Here is a 20,339-nt window from a genome sequence, read left to right on the forward strand (position 1 = left end):
CTCTTCACTTTGATCATTGCTATAAAATGCTTTATCTTCCTCTTTCTAGTTTGGTTTAATATTTTAGTTACAGTATTACCCCCCACCAGAGTGCCACCAAAACTTAAATTATTTTCATCATTAGACTATTATGCTATGTCTTATGATATGTGTCCATATTTGATCTTCAGCCTTCTCTTAGAGAGGCAATATCACATGGGATTATAGGGGATAACAATGCAGGTCTTGGAACCAAGCATCCAGTGTTTATATCTCAGCTCCTCCACTTGCTGGCTCTGTAACTATGAGCAAGTTACTTAATCTTGCTATGCCTCAGACTACTTATCTGTAAAATGGGGATAACAGTAATACCATTGTACAGAGTTATTGTGAAAATTTATGACTCAACTCATTGAAAGCACTTAGAAGAATGTTAGGCAGACAAGAACACTGGACGAATGTTTACTGTTACTGACACTTTCATCATAGTCATATTATGAGTATATACTAGGTTCTCATACTGGTTTACAGCACGTGGCATCTAGGTTACTGTTTTTATCACAGTGTCCATATCGTCTCCTTATGAATCTCAGAAACCAACAAGTGGTGATAGCTGGTATTGCTCACTGGTTAAGGACACAGACTCTAGAGCCAAACGTCATGGGCTCAGATTCAGCCCTACGATTTATCTGAAGCATAACTTTGCACAAGTTGCTTAATCTATCCGGGCCTCAGTTTCCATCCTTTAAAATAAGAATATTCACAGTGCCTATTCATAAGTTTGTTATAGAAATTAATGGATGAGTTACTATTTGTAAAGTTTTTAGAGCAATAGCTAGAAAAAGCTTTTGCTAAGCAAATTTTCATTCTGAAATTGAATTAAAAAATAATGTCTTAAAATTCGTCTTAACATACCTGAGATTAGCCATTAAAATAACTTTATATAGTACATACAGCCATATAAGCACTTAAAAATAACGGTTTCAAGGAATTACTTTTAAAAGCAAGTTGATTTTGCTATTCTCTCCAACAGAAGAAAATAGATAATTTCACCTTTTTAACAAAGAGTGAAATTTATTGTTTATTGGTCATGTAGAAACTCTTAAATTCATTAGTATTAGGCTAGAATTTTTCTTCTGTAAAGGAAAAAGAAAGTTGTCATCTAGTTTCAACATGTTTAGTGTCAGAAATAATTGTGCTTTACAGCAAAATGGCAGCCAGAAGAAAGAGGTGCAGAAATATCAACTTTTTTTTTTTTTTTTTGCGGTTCGCGGGCCTCTCACTGCTGTGGCCTCTCCCGTTGCAGAGCACAGGCTCCGGACATGCAGGCTCAGCGGCCATGGCTCACGGGCCTAGCCACTCCACGGCACGTGGGATCCTCCCGGACCGGGGCATGAACCCATGTCCCCTGCGTCGGCAGGCGGACTCTCAACCACTGCGCCACCAGGGAAGCCCCAGAAATATCAACTTTAATTAACCCTTTCTTTCAAACACACTTCACAGTTTATATGCAAGAATAATTTATCACCGTGTGAATGAACACTTACTAATTGGCATGGTATAAAATGGGCAGAGGTCTTGTTGCACCATATGCTTTTTCTTTTCTATTTCTTCTTCTTGAGATTCTATGGTGGCAATATCAAGTTTGAACTTGAAGTATGGGGTTCAAATCATACATTCAGCTTTAATTGGTGTCCTGCTTTGAGCTCAGGCATTGGCCATCTAATTGTGAATATGATATCATCCCAACCATTAAGAGGGAACCAGTATAGTAAGGAGATGGTGTATGAATCAGAAGTGCCCCCAAGATATCTCACCCCAACTCCAAACAAGAACATGAACCTGGAAACCACTTGTGGAAAATGTCACCCAATGGCTTCACTTCACAGGGAATGAGGCAGAGCCACCCTCTTGGAGCTGAGGGAGGTCCCAGTACCAGCTAAGTGGCAGATTCTTAATCATATCTTTGGCTTTTTGACTTAAATGCAGGTATCTTCCTATGGCTTCACATTGCCTCCGTGTAGGATCAAACTCCTTCTGGTCCCTCCCTGTGCTCTTTCCATGCAGTCAGTTTGCCTTGTAAGAAACAGCATTTGATGTAGTATTGATATGCCTGAGTCTCAGGGTGAAGCTGTTAAGTGATGACACTGCCTTTTGAATCTTTCTCTCTCTTGCACACAGCCTTTTACATATCCCAGAGTCTGTCTACAACAAACACTAAACTCCCTATTCCCTGAAAAGAGACTTGCATAACACATCATAAAATGGTCTTGAGGACCGTGATGGACACCTGAAATGAATGCACATCTGTGGCCTCCCCAGATAACATTTTGCCATATTACAAAGGAGCAGAAAGGCTTGGGTTGATGAAATCAAAGAGCCTCAGAAGAAAAGGGGTTCTGCACCAGCAAATTAGAATGCCACCAGTTCCCTTATTTTTGAGACCTCTAAGGCCAGGTGGCTGTGGTACCTCCATGTAACTCTTATTCCTCAATTCCTCTCTTAGAGAAAGCACCTCACCCCTGTCTTCTGGGCATCTCCACCTGCAAGGCAAGAGTGCTTCCTTCTGCTGAGTGAGGGCTGCATGCTTGGACTATGGTGCTCTAGAAAGAGAGGAAGAGATCCAGTGTGTGCCCAGTTCCCTCTCTGTCTTCAGCCCTGCATGTGTGTATCAATTCTTGTCATCCCTATTGTTCAGATGAGACTGAGGGGGCTAAGAGTGCCTGACTGACATGTCGAAGGCCACCCTGATTGAAATATACAGAAGTGGTGTTCCAATTCACGTTTACCTGACCTCCAAATCTAGGTACATTCCACTCTGCCAAGATGCATTCTCTCTCTTTCCTATTCCCCTCCCTCCCATCTAACCACTTCATCCAAATCATATAGCAAAGAATTAGGTGATGGTTTTTATTCCTACAACACTCAAGAATCTCACCAATTTCACTGGTACAGCCACTATGGAGAACAGTATGGAAATTCCTTAAAAAACTAAAAATAGAGTTACCATATGATCCTACAATCCCACTACTGGGCATATATCCCGAGAAAACCATAATTCGAAAAGATACACGCACCCCAATGTTCACTGCAGCACTATTTACAATAGCCAATACATGGAAGCAACCTAAATGTCCATCAACAGAGGAATAAATAAAGAAGATGTGATATGTATATATATATATATATTATATATATATATATATATATATATATATATATATATATATATATATATATATATATATATGAACCAGAGTGCTAGAGAGAGGATTGGAGTGACTGTAGGTGAGAAACCACAAGAGGCATGGAAAGGCGTTAGCAGCTCATCTTTACTACTGATGAGTAACTGAGTCATGGCTGGGTGCCAGGAACAAGACCTTTGGACCAGCTGGTGGGGATGCTGTTTTATTTTGCTTTTCCTTGTTGGAGAGAGCTTATAAAGTATCCTTGGAAAGACTGTCAGGTTAAGGTAGGATCTTCAGGTTCTTGGGTGGACACTGGACCGGACAAGAGCAAATCTTGCTTACTGAATTGACACTATATTGATCCAACAATGAGAATTTGACCCATTATTTCACTGACAAATGTTTTAGTGGCCATCAGTGACCATCTTAGGGTCTGCCCCGACCTCCCATATCTAGAAGGATTCATTGCTGGCTTCCTCCTTTCTTATACCATCCAGTAAGCCGAACAGTCTTGGGACGTGCTGTGCTTGTGACCAGCTCTGGGCTTTGGGGCACGCTGTTCCTTCTACCTGCACGTCCCATCCATTCCCTTCTTATCACAGTAACTCGTCTGATGGTTGTGCCCATCTGTCCCATCCTCCAGGAAGTCCTCCTTAACAGTCCCCACTCTCTGCCATCTCCATCCTCAACCCCCATCAATTATGTGTTCCTCTCCTGGCTGCCCATAATGCCCTAAGTTTCCCTATTACAAAAACATACCCAAGCAGTTATGATCATAATAATAACAGATAAATATGAAGCGTTTACTGTATAGCAGGCCTTGTGCTAAGAGACTTAGGGGTATTACTCGTGTATCCCTGTGTAGATCTTGCAGTGAGTTCGATTCGCGAGCCCATTTCATAAATGAGCAAGCTGAGCTCAGTGTCGGCTTACCCCCGACCCAGAGCTAGTAAATGGTAAAAGTGACACTCAGACCTGGGCAGCTGGATTCCACAGCGCACACGTTTTATCCTCATATAGACCCTGAGGGGTTTCTTCGTGTATGTGTTTATCTTACGCACCGCATGGTAAACGGCCAGAGAGCAGGGACGATTTCTCACTGGCTTCTGCATCCTCAGTATCCAGAGCAAAGCCCTAACAGGGTCCAAAGTGGGTCAGTGTTTACAGAATGGAATTGAAATGAAGTGGGGATGGAGCCTGCGACAAGTCTGATCTCTCTTTCTGCCTGCAGAGGCCGACCGGGGAAGTGGGCAGCCCTGACGTGATGTGCTCAGCGAGGAGAAACATTCCAGTCCGAGAGAGCTCGGCGTGACGCGTGGGAGGCCACCAGTGGCCAGGCCGCAGCACAGTCGCTGGAAGGGGTGACAGCCGCATTCTCCTGTGCCTACCACGTAACCAAAAATGAAGGAGAACTACTGTTTACAAGCCGCCCTGGTGTGCCTGGGCATGCTGTGCCATAGCCAGGCCTTCGCCACGGAGCGTAGGAGCCACCTGCGACCCTCGTTCCACGGGCACCACGAGAAGGGCAAGGAGGGCCAGGTGCTGCAGCGCTCCAAGAGAGGCTGGGTCTGGAACCAGTTCTTCGTGATAGAGGAGTACACCGGGCCTGACCCCGTGCTCGTGGGCAGGGTAAGGCTGCGGTCACTCCACATTAATGCCTCACTCTCCACCATCCCTGTACTAGGGTATGGTCGAAACAAAAATATAGGAGGGAAAATAATAATGGTCTGGCCATCAGTAAAAACCGCAAAATCATTGTTCATACATCCTTCTAGCCACTTTTTTTTTTTTTTTAGTTCATAGACTTATCCATGTTAAGAACACTTCAGTTTTCCACTTGATGTTATGCCCTCAAAACTCTGTTTTTTAATGGTTACACAGTAGTCTACTGAATAGAAATGATGATTATGTATTTAACCATTCTCCAACTAGGGGCATTTCCCCTACCACATCCAAACCCAAACGTGGATGGCATTGTTTGTGTTCTTATGATGCTCTGGACTCCTTTCATCATAGCTTTCCTTTCTGTAGTACACATGTCTATGTATTCATCTATCTCCCTCACTGGACCCTAAGCTACTTTCCATCCGGAACAGCATCATTTTTGTATCCCCAGGTCCTGTACCAAAGTCCAGCTTTGGGGATGCCTCTGTGAATATTTGACAAGATGAATGGATGTGTCAAAAGAATGGGTGGAATTTTATCCACTTTGGTTAGGGATGGCAAAACCCATTTCAGAAAGCTTGAGAGTCTTAGTACTACTGAGAAATCCTGCATTCTCTGTGTACCCCCTCCAAAAAGTGCAAGGGTAGAGAGTTCAAAATATGTTTGAGGGAGTTCCCTGGTGGTCTAGTGGTTAGGATTTGGCACTTGCACTGAGGAGGCCCGGGTTCAATCCCTGGTCGGGGAACTGAGATCCTGCAAGCCGCACAGCACAGCCAAAATTAAAAATCAAAAACAAACAAACAAAATATGTTTGAAAAACTGACTGACTGCTATATCAATTATGGTAAAACATACGGCCATCTTTTAGAGAACAGTGACCTTAACTGTGAGGAGATAGGTGTTCACACACATAAGAACATAAAGCCTGCTATGGGAAGGTACAGAGCGAGGCAAATGGTAAACTAGGGTAAAATAGTCCTTGGTCTCCAAGAGTTCAGGGACTAGTGGAAAAGAGACACTTACCTAAGCAATTAAAAAACTAAAACAAGGAGTAGAATAATGAAGAAATTCACTAGCAACTCAATTTACATGGTAAAGTTTGGGAGGGATGAAGGGAAGTTTCATGGAGACAGTGGTAATAACTTGTGACCTGAAGGATGAGTAGAAGTTATCCTGCCAAGGGGGAAAGGGACAAGAGAAGATTTGTGGGGTGCTCATTTCTGAGCCTCATAGATTCCAATGAAGTTATCTTAGTTGCTGCTTAACTTGAGAATAGCATTCCATGTTTATGGAATTGGCATCTTTGGAGGACGTTCATATTAGCATCTCAATAATATTGTTAAGGGTTGGAAAAGTGCCTTTTTGAAGAGATGTACTCGAGCAATTTCATCATTTATATCCAAAATGGAAAGATTACACCCAAAGTAGAAGTATCCTTGAGAAATGGAGCACAGGGAAATAATTGGCACATAGAATTCCCTCCATCAAGGAGATGGGCTGTATGCCCAGAGAGGAAGAAGAGACTTGAGCCACACACAGCAGGAGCTGTGTGGCTGGAACAACGTGGAGAGCTGTGCATGAACTTTTCTGAGAAAATAGAACATCTGCCACAGGGACTTTCTCAGTGGGGAGCAGGGTGTGTATTAGGGTGGGGAGTGCAGAAGAGACAGGACCTAGAGGGCCATTTCAGCATCTCTGTGGAGCAAGCAGATGTCATGCCTCCTAAAAGGCAGCAGATGGAAGAGGATGGAAAATCTAGACACACGAAAATGAGCCTGATGTCAGATTGGATGGGGGTAAAAAGAAATAAAGTGGTTGGATCCTATGGAACTTCCTTTTGAGACAATGCTGATCTGTAGTTCCCCCATGAATAGGAGGATTAGACTAGATGACTTGTTCCCTAAAAACCTTTGATTTGATGACATTCAAGGTTGAGTGATAGAAGATGCTCTCAAAAAGTGGAATTTGGCAAACCATGGACTTTTAGATTTCCTGCAGGAAGCACAGTCTACATCAGGCTGTGCTCTGCAGAGGGGATGCCATCAGTCTTGGGAGTTAGGAATTGGCTGTGTCCACCTCAGCAACTGATCCCTTGATAGCACTGAATGGTTTGCCAAACTGCTTTTTGTGTGGAAACTAATAAATATCATTGTTGGTTGTATGGATCATCTTTGTTGGAGAGGGGAAAAAAGGAATTTATATCCAACTTTGAACTCTGAAAACAAGATAAAAATAATGAGCAGTATATTTAAATGTTTTTCAGTTATTTGGTTGATCATGAAATTCGTTTAATTCCCAAGAGTCTTGCCGAATTAATATGTAATATATGAGGGTCCCTAGAAACATTCCTTGTCTAAATACTCCCATTAAAGTAAGTGTTGCATTGATTTCCTTGTTGCACATTCAGATGGCTGAGCCCCTGACTTTTGCCAGGTCTGAGGCAGGAAAAACAAATGAACATAAACTATTATTGGGGGTTAGGTGGGGAGCCAGAGGAATGGGGGCAGGGATCCTGCCCTCACTGTGGAAACTTGTATGAAGACTGGGGCAATTTGGGTCATCCTCTGTAGCTTCATATATTCAAAGAGCTTTGTATATTACTCGCAAACTGCCTTATTCATAAGAAATGTGTAGTCATAATTTCATGACAGCACATAGCATGTTATGAATAACAAGTTCTGAAGGAAAGTATGCTCTTTTTCTTTTCCTGAGAAGCACTATAGACTAAAATCAACACGTAATTTGTACCTACAGGTACCCCCCTGAGCTGAAATATTTGGTGTTTCACTGAGGCACTGTAAATCAGTTAGATATTTTGGGGGAAACTGAAACAATACAAAAATTTTTTTAAAGCAATGTGTTCAATCCTGCCTTGTGATTCTGGACAAGCTTTCTAAGTCTTGGTTTCATAATAATAATAATTAAAATCACATTAATAATATTAAAATGGAATGATAATAAATAATAAGATAATAATTATAAGTAGTAAGCATTATTATATTTCAATGTCATTTGAATAAAGCTTTTTAGTTTATACTAGATTTTCTTACGTAGTAGGTAGAACCAAGGGCTTTTTATCCACTTGGTTACTCTTGAAGCCTATGAGAATGGTGAAAGTAATACTTATCTTTTCCCACAAAGGGTAAAATGAGGGCAGAGGAACTCATCAAGATGATAGCTGCAGAAATTGAGGTTGGGTAACAAGGTACAATGAAGAGTTTATTGCTACAGGAAAATTGGACATGGTCTTTGTGGGGGAGTTCCATGTTACAACACACAGAGCAGAGTCAAGGCAGAAGGCACAGGTGGGTAGTTAGGAGATCTGGATGACTTTCTGGCCCTGCCAACTGTGGATTTAGGCAAGTTCCATCATTTCTCTGGGCTTTGTCAACAGAGGGGGAAAATCCCAAGGATATATAGTCTTGCTATAGTCGTAAGAGCTGCATATATATCAACCCACCACACTCACCCCACGCTTACGATGGGAATGGGGGCTTGTTCAGGCAGGTTCCATCCTCAGCTCCTCATACGTCCCGTGCCACACAGCAGGTCTTTCAGAAAGTCTGACCAATGGCTTGTTTGAGGTAACAAAAGCCTGGTGTCCTTTGGAATCTTAGTGTCCTTTGGAAGAGGACTGAAATTATAATAACATCCATACAATTGATGAGCTCAATTTATATGTACCAGTGTGGAAGGGTCCTCTGAATTTATTGTGGTAGGAAAGCAGAGGTGAAGAGTGGTATGTGCACTATGCACTTTATTGTGTAAAAATAAACCAAAGCATGTGTATCTGTAGAGATATTCTTGCATATGCATAGAATATGTCTTAGAGGATTCACAAGAAACTGGTCATAAGAGCTGTCTCTGAGCAGGGAAAAAGAAGGAATGGGAATCAGAACTTATAAGATTTACTTATTGCACAAATGTGTGTTTTTTTATTTTCTATAGTATGTGCATATTTCTTTCAAAATAACTGAACTAATGTATATTATATATATTTTGTATATGTGCATATGTAATGGGAGAGGGGGAGGGAGAACATGAATTTTAAAATCTAAAAATGTTTGGATCCTGGCTTCACTGCTCCCCAGCTGTGTGACCTTGGCCAAGACAATTATCTTCTCTAAGATTACATTTCTTCATTTGTAAAATGGGGTGAGAACATCTCCCTCTCAGTGTGTGTGTGTGTGTGTGTGTGTGTGTAAACAGTGTATTGTCTCAACAGCATGTAAGTGTGTCTCTACCTCCCCAGTGCATCCGTCATGGAATTACAAATCTCGATTTCTCTTTTCCTAGCTTCATTCCGATATTGACTCTGGTGATGGGAACATTAAATACATTCTCTCAGGTGAAGGAGCCGGAACCATTTTTGTGATTGATGACAAATCAGGGAATATTCATGCTACCAAGACATTGGACCGAGAGGAGAGAGCCCAGTACACTCTGATGGCTCAGGCAGTGGACAGGGACACCAACCGGCCCCTGGAACCACCATCAGAATTCATCGTCAAGGTCCAGGACATTAATGACAACCCTCCCGAGTTCTTACACGAGACCTATCATGCCAATGTGCCCGAGAGGTCCAATGTGGGTACGTAAGGGCAGGGGAGGGCAGACCCACTCCACCTGCAGGCCTGGTGTCTGTGGGTGGGCAGGCTGGTGCCTATTCTCCCAAATCAGGAAGTAGAATTTATGCTGTATCTTCTATGGCAGAATAACAAACAAAAAAATTTCATATATGTAGCTGAAGTTTCAAATATTTTAATTGCCCTGAGGTTTTAAACTCTAAGCTTACAAAATATGAGGAGGTGTGGAAGAGTAGGAAAAACGTAATCAAATCCATGTCATCCTGGCCCTGGTGCTTATTAACCTTGTGACTGGGAATCAGTTGCATCTGTTCTCTTAGCCTGAGCTTCTCCTCTGTAAAATGGGGATAAAAGTTACTAGTCATGCAGGATTAGAAATAATATACATCTGGTCACTAGTGCATGCTGGTGTTCAATAAGTAATAGCAGTATTTGTACCATGTAGGCACCATGCTAATTAAAGATTTACATGCAGTATTGCATTTAATCTTTGCAGTGACTCATCTTTGCAATGAGGTAGGTCCTATTTGACATATTTTGCAGATGGGAAACCCAAGCTAGAAACAGGTTAATGAATTTATTCAAGGTCATCTGAGCTATTAAGTCAATCCAGAATATATATCTAACCATGACACTATGTCATCATCTGTTAGAATAATTCAGAAGCAGCTATGTCTTTTATCTTGCATAAAGACACATCACATTGTTAGAGGACAATTCTGTGAAAGATTTATTCAACTAGCTACTTCTCCTGGCAATAACCTTTGTTTGGCTTTATAGAATGCATGCAGTTGTGGTCTTTTGAGAAGCATGCTTCATATTAAGAAGGATTTGTTTTTCAGACAGTGATCAGAGCTGTACTAATCAGGGAGTGAGTATGCTTATGCGAATCAGAGATTTAAAGTTCCCATGAGGACTTCCCTGGTGGCTCAGTGGTTGAGAATCCGCCTGCCCATGCAGGGGACACAGGTTTGAGCCCTGGTCAGGGAAGATCCCACATACCGCGGAGCAACTAAGCCCGTGCACCACAACTACTGAGCCTGTGCTCTAGAGCCCGTGAGCCACAACTACTGAGCTCATGTGCCACAGCTACTGAAGCCTGTGTGCCTAAAGCCCGTGCTCCACAACAAGAGAAGCCACCGCAATGAGAAGCCTGCACACCACAATGAAGAGTAGTCCCCGCTCGCCGCAACTAGAGAAAGCCCGCGCACAGCAACGAAGACCCAATGCAACCAAAAATAAATAAATTAATTAAAAAAATAATAAAGTTCCCATGAACGTAAGGATCATCAGGGCCATTTTACAGATGAGAAAACTAAGCATCAAGATTGGGAATCAGTTTGCTCAAGAGTGTTAGATACAGAAGTAACTCTACAACTCTAAGCTCCTTCCATTCTGCATATAGAACTTTTGATGCTAAAAAAAAATGTCCCCTTCTCCTCCAGCTAAAGTCAAACCCTTCTCCTACTTTATGAAAACCCAGCTGAGCCTTTTCTGCCTTCTTCTCTTCCCTTTGCCCTGCCCAATTCTTTAGTTTCTCAGTATTCACTTGGGGACTTTAATGAGAAATAGCAGACATCAAATAAATCAGTAAATAGAGGACAGCAGTGTCAGCAGCTGAGCCAGGGAACAAAGGCCAGCCATCAAACATGATGCTCTAGGGGAATTTTCATTGATCCCACCTCTTGGGGCAGCTTGGTGCTTAAGGAGTAACATCAGACTTTGCATCGTGGCCTATGAGAGTAGAGTCTGCTGCCAGACAGTACTGGGTTGGAATCATGGCTGTGCCTCTGACCAGCCAGGTCAACCCAGACAACATCTTACATCTTTCTCAGTTTTTGTTTTGTCATCTATACAATGAGGATAATGTAAACTCTAATGAGAGTTAAACAACATAGATGTAAAATACAAAGAGTTGTAATGAACTTAGTGGATTCCTCGAAGCAAATTAAGCATAAAAAATAATACTTTCCCTAGCTCTACCATGAAGGTAGAGAATAGAGCTTATTAACTCCCTTATAAATCTCCACTACTTAGAATAGTGCCTAGTTATGTAGGAATAGCTCAGAAAAAAGTTATTTGTACGAAATAATGAATTACAGGAAAAAAAAGTGAGATTTATTTTTATGCCATGTGAAAATCACTGACAGCCTTGTAAATTAAAGGGTCATCAGAGGCTATGTAAATGGACTCCCTTGCCTTTCACATAGAACCTGGCCCCTCTGCTGAAACTGTCTCAGAAAGAACTTGTGTTTGGTTGTTTGCTGGGTAGAGGTTAGACTCCTGACTCTGGCAATAGCCCACTCTGAAAAATAGGTTGCAAAACTTCCTACCTGTCATACTAAGTACCTCACAAGCACAGTGAATGTAAAAACACCCAGCAGAGGGGCAGAATACATGGAACATGCCCCAAACAATGCCTGGCACAGAGGAATTCTATAATAACCAGCTCTCTCCCTTGAGCATCTCCCCTGCCCCATTCTGAAGCCCAGCATTTCATGCCCTCAGATACTTGTGACCATCAGGGAACAGAGGTTTTTTTCTAGGAAAAACAGAATCCCATCTTCCTTCAATTCGCTGGTTTCCTTCCACTGTGACCCACAAATGCTTGCCTTAGATCTCACCAGATGTCTACTGGTTTCTATTATATGACTACCAGACCTGTTAGAGATGGGAAGATGCAATTTTCATGCCAGTAGGGAACAACATTCTGTACAATATTTATAGCCATCAATTAATTAAAATGTAGTATTAGCAGCCATTTTATTACATGCAAAGCAACAATAAAATGATGTATTTATTGCTCTGCTACAGATGGAGCACTGCACTCTGTCCTTTCATGAAAAGCAATTCATCATTAATTATCCTTTATTATACTATTTGGGAAGATTTTTATTTAATTATTTGATATACTGAACATTCCAGTTGCATGGGTCTTAGAATGTTTTTGCAATAATGTTCATATTATTATTTTAACTACTAAGTATAGCAGGATGCACTGTGAATATAGAAGGTTCATTTTTAAGCTATGGGAATTAAACAAAAAGGAAGGGAGAGAGGGAGGGAAGGAGGTTATTTTTGCATCTCAACCCCGGAAAATGAAAGCATGTTGAATAATTTTGGGGCTCTCCTCACTTTTTAATCTTAAGATAAAACTTTGCAAACTAGAATATAATTTGAAAAGCTGAGGGACTGTTGCTAATGACTGTATTTCACTTTTAAGGAACGTCAGTAATCCAGGTGACAGCTTCAGACGCAGATGACCCCACCTATGGAAACAGTGCCAAGTTAGTGTACAGTATCCTGGAAGGACAACCCTACTTTTCAGTAGAAGCACAGACAGGTACCGTGGAATGGAGTTGTGATTTGTGACACATTGTGAATAAGGAGTCCAGGCCTGCTCACTAAAACCTATTTGAGTCTTAGGTTTCTAAAATATACAAAGGGCCACCTAACAAGACTATTGTGAGGATTAGATACTGTCTGTATTGCACCATGTCACAGTAATAAATATAATCTTAGATGCAACTTTTCTCTTAAAATCATATCTTAAAATTCAACTTAAATTTAAGAATTTATCCTAAAATATGTTTTATCATAAATTCAACTGTGGATCCAAATTAAGAGACCACAGGACTTGAAGACTGGTATGAAAACTGGCAGCTCTCAAAGCCAGGGCTGGGGATGGTGGGGGTGGGAACTGATGCTAACGTGTCTGGGAGGAGGCATATCCCCAACCTCCTCCACTGTGCTTAGATTCCCAGTGGGTGTTAGCATCCAAGAAGGAGGCTCTGCAAATTCCGTACAGAAAACAAATAGCAAACAGAAAGAGTGAACAAACACAAACAACCAAAACCCACGCCAAAATGTTTCACTCCATTTGTACCAAATTTGATTCTAGGGTCCTTTTATTAGAATAAACACTGGGCTTCTGTGGTGGCGCAGTGGTTGAGAGTCCGCCTGCCGATGCAGGGGTCACGGGTTCGTGCCCCGGTTTGGGAAGATCCCACATGCCGCGGAGCGGCTAGGCCTGTGAGCCATGGCCGCTGAGCCTGCGCGTCCAGAGCCTGTGCTCCGCAACCGGAGAGGCCACAACAGTGAGAGGCCCGCGTACCGCAAAAGAAAAAAAAAGAATAAACACTAAAGTCCTGTGAAACTGCTAGTCCACAATATTATACCCCAAACTCATTTATTTTTTCCACAATATACCCCCATGTGTTTGAAAGATGTTTACAAACAATCCGCTTTTGCTATTATAGTTAAAATTTATCAAATATATATGTTTATATGTACGTACATAGCCTGCCAATCAGATACTTTGCCCACTTATTGAATATAATTTCCACGTACCTATGTAGTCATTTATTTGTAGCCTCTTTGCTTCAGATCACAATTTATGGGGCTACTTGCTATGATTTCATCAAAGGCATTTACCAATTAATTTTGCCAATTAATTTTCAGATTAACCAAGGATAAATGTGGGATTTCATATGGATTTTTGAGATGTTAAAATCGCTGGAAGGGGGCTTCCCTGGTGGTTGAGAGTCTGCCTGCCGATGCAGGGCACATGGGTTCGTGCCCCGGTCCGGGAAGATCCCACATGCCGCGGAGCGGCTGGGCCCGTGAGCCATGGCCGCTGAGCCTGTGCGTCTGGAGCCTGTGCTCCGCAACGGGAGAGGCCACAACAGTGAGAGACCCACATACCGCAAAAAAAAAAAAAAAAAAAAAAAAATTGCTGGAAGGACTCCAGTTGTAACTTTCGTGTCTCAGGGACTCATAGTTAAGAACCACCAATTTGAACCTACCAAATTATTTAACAGACAAGAAAAACGGGGCTCAGTGAGTTCAAGGATGTTGCTGAGAAACATACAAACGTCCGGGTCAGAAAAGGATAAGGGCTTAAAGCTTCCACAGCACTCTCTTGTATTTCCAGTATAAATGTTACCGTATCTACAGACAGGAAAAGCTTGACTATGTTCCCAAAAGATTTAAGTGAGCATGGTTTCCACACCAATAATGTGCTAATATCCAGAGATGATGTAGAATCCAATTATTAACATATCATTGTTTCCACTGATAGCAGACAGTAGACAGTAAGTGTTTGTATAAGCATTGTATATATTTTTAACCCATTTGGTATACACTTAAAGAAATTAATTTTAACATTTTAATATATCACCTTCTACTTTTAACTTAATATGGACCATAGAAATGTTTCTAAGAATTGCATGCAGGCATAGATAGTCAAAAGATTCTGCTGGCAGTCCAAAAGCATGGGTTTATGTTACTGATGTTCATGCAGTGCGTCCTCAAATATATCAGTCTTTAGGATCTTTAAGTGTCACACCTGAGAAGGATGAGGTTATTACTTGCATTTACAGTACAACATATAAAACATACACTTTTAATGTTATATTAATAATTATGACAATTTGCTAGAAAATATATCTATATGATGCTCCAGGTATGGCTACTTTTGATGATAATTGACATGTTGGAGTGACTCTTCTGTGGGGGAAGGTGCTGTTCTATTCATCTTTGCTTCCCCTGTGCCTAGATCTTTTTTGTTATAATGTTATCAATGAATATCTGTGATGTTCCCTGCTCACCTGTCCAGGTATCATCAGAACAGCCCTTCCCAACATGGACAGGGAAGCTAAGGAGGAGTACCACGTGGTGATCCAGGCCAAGGACATGGGTGGACACATGGGTGGACTCTCAGGGACAACCAAAGTGACGATCACACTGACTGATGTCAATGACAACCCACCAAAGTTTCCACAGAGTAAGTAGGTGGGCTTGGCTTTCACTTTCCAATGGTGCCACAGCCAACTCTTCTCTGACCCATTCCTGCTGTACTCAACTTTCCAGAAGAAATCTAGAAAAATGGAGGCTCTTTATATCATTCTTGCAAAAAACAAGACAACAAAAAACTTAAGTGGAGGACAACAAAGAACTTAAGTGGAGCAATGACAACAAAAAACTTAAGTGGAGGAGAGATAGTGGGAGAAAGTGGAGACATAAAATGTTCTACAACCCTGGGAACAGAAAATCAATTTTGCTAGGTGCTCATGATGTGATGTAGTAATTAATTAACCTTTCTTTGTCTCAGTGTTCTTATTTCTAACCTGGATATGTAATAGTACCTGAATCAGTTATCTATTGCTACCTAACAAACTGCCCCAAATCTTGTGGCTTAAAACAATTATAATCGTTTATTTTTGTCATGAGTTTGCAATTTGGGCAAAACCTGAAGGAGGCAGCTTGTTTCTGTTTCCATAGCATCAACTGGCACAGTCTGGGGCTGGAAGATCTACTTCCAAGATGGCTCAGTCACATGGCTGGCAAGTTAATGTTGGCTGTTGGTTCCCCTTCATATCAGCCTCACAGGAGTGGCTTGGATAGGTTCTAAAAGTGAGGAGAGCCCCAGGGACACCAAGCAGAAACTGTATTGCCTATTGTGACCTAGCTTCAGAAATCACATAGCATCATTTCTACTGTAGTCATAAGAGTGCCCAAATGTAAGTGGAGTTCTTGTAGACCCTACCTTTCAAGGGAAGGACTGTTAAAGTCGCGTTGAAAGAAAAGCATGTGGGCTTGGAGATACTGTTTGGACTATTTTTGCAAAATACAATCTTCCACAGGGCTCAATTAATAGGATGTTGTTAGAACTAAATGAGCTAGTGTAAAATCTTACAATGTTATCTGGCATAAGTTGTCAACAAATGTTAGCCATTATTATCAATATTATCTAGGGGATTATGGTCCTTCTACAAAATTGATAGGCTTGCAGCAGGAAATAAAAGAAAAAATGATTTGAAAGGTCATTATTAATAATCATAATTACAACAACTACCATCCTTTAATGAATAGTTACTACTATTACAGATCTCTACGAGAGCCTCCATTTTACAGATAAAACTGAGTTCCATGAAGGGTGCAGTAACTTGCCTGAAGGATATGGCAAAGCCAGATTTTGTACACAAATCTGGTTATGTATACATTATAAGTACAGTGTGATCGTTGTGATGTGCCGCTGCTAGTTCACGGGGAGTTCACCATGAAAGTGTCTTCTTCATTAATGAGGAGAGTAGCTGGTAGAGACTGTGAGTTTATTGCCAGAGAGATGGCACTTTTTATAAATGAGAGAACAGGGAAGGCCACCAAGTATGGCCCCAGGAAGGCACCATGCATGGTCACTCAAAGGAATCCAAAGACAACAATCTATGCAAGGGAGACATTGAGATAGAGGATTACAAGGCAACAGCCAGTTCTCATAAAGTCACCAAAGAGATGAAGACTGCCTTGCCTGGTCAGCCACAAGTTTCAGCATCCCCAATAAGCTTAAGCCTCATAGAGCACTCTAAGAAACTGCATGCTCCATTATCCACTCTAAAGCTGGCAGGTATGCTGGATGGAAAAGGCCATGCAGGACTATTAGCAGGTAGTGATTAATGCCCTTGTTCACATACAGTCATAGAGTAAAGTTACATCACTACTGTGAAGATACCAGTTTTACAGCTATGAACTTGATGAAGACTTAGAGAAAATCAACTGGGGAGTAGGTTTTTCTAAACCTTCATGTAAATTGGTAATTATCTGCAGAGACTCCCACCTCCTACTTGTCCTTTATCATGGAGGGCATGGTGTGTTTAAGTTAAATATGGGTCTGAACTGAAAGTATTCACAGCCAAACAATATATTGGGCTGGCCAAAAAGTTCATTCAGGTTTTTCTAAAAGATGTTCTGGAAAAACCCAAACAAACTTTCTGGCCAACCCAACAGATAAATGTAGACAGAGTATTAGAACTGATAAAATCCACATAAGGGGAAACTAAAGCTTAAAGAGCTTAAGTAACTTGCCCAAGACCACTTGGCTTGAAAGTGGTAGAGGCCAGGTTTCCAACCCTTGCTTCTCTACGTTGTTTTGCAGAGAATATTTTTGAATTGTGATAATGCAAATAAGATTATCTCAAATCTCACTTCTCTACTGAAAACCTTTCAGTGGCTTCCCACCAAGTTTAAAGAAAACCTGAAGTCTTTTCCATCTCCTGCAATGCCCTTTGTGCACAGTTGGGCCCCAGCCTCCCTATATACCCTTACCTCCTACCAGAAGGCTGCAGTCACACTTGTGGTCTTGCTGTTCTGTATGTATTCACTGTGTTCCCACATCAGGGTTTTTGCAGTTTGCTGTTTGCTTTGTTTATAATTTTTATCCCCAGGTATTCACATGATTTGTCTGGCCCAGTCCTTTCAGGGGACATTCACACACACTCACATGAACAAACACACTCACAACATACATTTATACACAGTCACACTTACACTCTTTCATTATCCTCTGTCCCTCTCTGCACTTTATTTTTCTCCTTCTTAGCAATGATATCAGTGTATGTATACGTTTGGGGTTTTTTCTCTTTAGAATGAGGAAAGAATCTTGACTCTTTCATTTACTACTGAGTCACCAAAGGCTAGGACAGTGCCTAGCATATATTAGGTTCCTGATACATATTAAACAAATCTAAATGGAAATGTCACACTATGAGAAGCTTTTCCATATAAGGTATCAGTTAATCAAATGGTGAAGGAGGTAAAGTAAGAAGAAAGTCAGATATACAGCTGGAAGGATCATGACCATGAAGGATACAACTTGCATTTGATTTTAAAATAAATATGGAGCTATGGAAGGCTTATAAACAGGGAAGGGTGTTCTTTTTCTGGGCACCTGGCAGTGCCATATGTGAGGCTTAGAATTAACTTACAGACTATTCCAAAGACATAAAAAGAAGTTTTGATTTTTTTGAATGTGTGAAGATATACATGGCCCTCCATCAGTTCCTGATGGGAAATGTAACTGGGCATTGTTTCCCTTTCTCACATGTGACGGGTGACCCCACCCTACCACCCTGGACCCTGATATAGTTTCATCATCCTTTGCAGAAAACATTTCTTTGACAAGCAAGCCATGTGGGATCTTCCTCCCATCCATTCACTTCTTTCATGTTTTCAGTCAATAGAAAGTTCAATGTCAAACCCTTTGAGAAATTTATTGAGATTCAATGAAATCTAAAGTTTTACAGCTGCCAAATAAAAGGGAAAATAAAAATAGATGTCTTCTTCTTCTAGGCGTATACCAGATGTCTGTGTCAGAAGCAGCTGTCCCCGGGGAGGAAGTGGGAAGAGTGAAGGCTAAAGACCCAGACATTGGAGAAAATGGCTTAGTCACATACAATATTGTTGATGGAGATGGGATGGAATTGTTTGAAATCACAACGGACTATGAAACACAGGAGGGCGTGGTGAAACTGAAAAAGGTGAGTTAGGGTGAGGAATCAGATGTGGCAGTGCTGTGGCCTGCCTTGCCGAGGCACCGCTGCTGGAAACAGGGAGTTGAAGACTAAAGAAAGGAGAATATGGACAACTGAGGGCCGGACCTGACTTAGCAGTTGAGCTCTGAGCTTTGGGGAGATAACAGAACTGTATTCCAGAGGAAGCTGGCAGAAGGGGCCGATGATGCCTGCCTGAGTTTGATGGTTAGTTTTTGTATGATTTGGGGAGTATAGTCAATAGTAATGTAATATCTTGGTATGGTGACAGATGACAACTAGACTTACCATTTTGAAATATATAGAAATATCAAATCACTATGTTGTGCACCAGGAACTAAGATGGTATTGTAGGTCAATTATACTTCAAAAACAAGATAAAAATAGACTCATGGAAAAAGAGATCAGATATGTGGTTGCCAGAAGTGGGGGGTGGGGAGAGGGGAAGTTGGATGAAGGGGGTCAAAAGGCACAGACTTCCAGTTATAAGATAAATAAGTCCTAGGGATGCAATGTACACTGTGATTAATATAATTAACACTGCTGTATGTTATATATGAAAGTTGTTCAGAGAGTGAATCCTTAGAGAGCTCATCAAAAGGAAATGCTTTTTCTTTTTCTTTTGTATCTATATGAGATGATGAATGTTCACTAAACTTATTGTGGTAATAATTTCCTGATGTATGAAAGTCAAATTGTTATGCTATACACCTTAGATAGTACTGTATGTAAATTATACCTCAATAAAACTGGAAAAAAAAGGGGGAGTGATAATACCTGCCCTGAGATTGCTGGTTAGTTCTTATATGACTTGGCACAGTTTCCCCATGGAAAGAAAGATAGCTAGATAAATCTAGATTTTGGAGAGACAGCCCTGAGCATACATGAAGTTCCCTCTTTAGCTCTGCCAAGCTGAGTCTGTTAATATAGGCTCTTTGGAACTTTTCTTATCTCAAACATCCAAGGTCCATTACATTGCTGGGCCTTCTATGAAACTTAAACCAAATCTCTGCTTGATTTTCCCTCAAAATTGAACCTGAGAAGCAATAATAATGTGCCTTCCCTCATAGTCAGCTAAATTGTTGCTAAAAATGTGTCCCTGAGATTAATTCACTACAAAGATGAGATTATTGCTTGTTCTTGTTTTGTTTAAAAAAAATCTAACATTTACTCAATTCTAAATATTGGCCAAAGCCTGAGCCTCTTATAAGCATTCATTTATTTTACATGATAAAAATCATATAAAGTAGATGTTATTATCCCAGGCAGCAATGATACCTCAGTTTAATTGTGAGGAGATTGGGGCTCAGACAGATTAAATAATTTGACCCTGTTGTAATCACACAGCTAGCAATTTAAATACATGGAATTCAAACTTAGTGTATTCTAGAACATCTTCCCACTCAAGACGTTTTGCAAATAGACGGACCAGAAAGGGGTTATAGAAGAGAGCCAGATTTGATTCACTTTCAGGTAAAGAAACAGTTACAGTATATTCTAAAACGGTTTTACCCCTGATTTACGACTTGAGAAATCAATACTTCTCCATCATCAAAGTATATGGAGTATTAAATCTGAATTGGATGATGGGATTA

General features: G+C 41.0%; 1 protein-coding gene across 2 annotated transcripts in view; it reads left to right on the top strand.

The window, feature by feature from the left end:
* Positions 1–20,339, top strand: part of CDH11 (cadherin 11) — a 151,041-nt gene that overhangs the window by 99,122 nt on the left and 31,580 nt on the right. The window contains exons 1-6 of one of the 2 annotated variants that reach the window (XM_082607017.1): positions 2,619–2,643; positions 4,399–4,796; positions 9,129–9,423; positions 12,642–12,761; positions 15,036–15,203; positions 18,545–18,732. In XM_082607017.1, the coding sequence (XP_082463143.1) occupies positions 4,569–4,796; positions 9,129–9,423; positions 12,642–12,761; positions 15,036–15,203; positions 18,545–18,732 (999 nt within the window). In that variant the 5' untranslated portion in view covers positions 2,619–2,643; positions 4,399–4,568. Of the gene's footprint in view, positions 1–2,618; positions 2,644–4,398; positions 4,797–9,128; positions 9,424–12,641; positions 12,762–15,035; positions 15,204–18,544; positions 18,733–20,339 lie in introns of those variants that run through there. The other variant, XM_082607016.1, reaches the window with a different exon arrangement.

Source organism: Mesoplodon mirus (assembly GCF_964341445.2).
Source record: "Mesoplodon mirus genome assembly, chromosome: 19".
Classification (NCBI taxonomy): Eukaryota; Metazoa; Chordata; class Mammalia; order Artiodactyla; family Ziphiidae; genus Mesoplodon; species Mesoplodon mirus.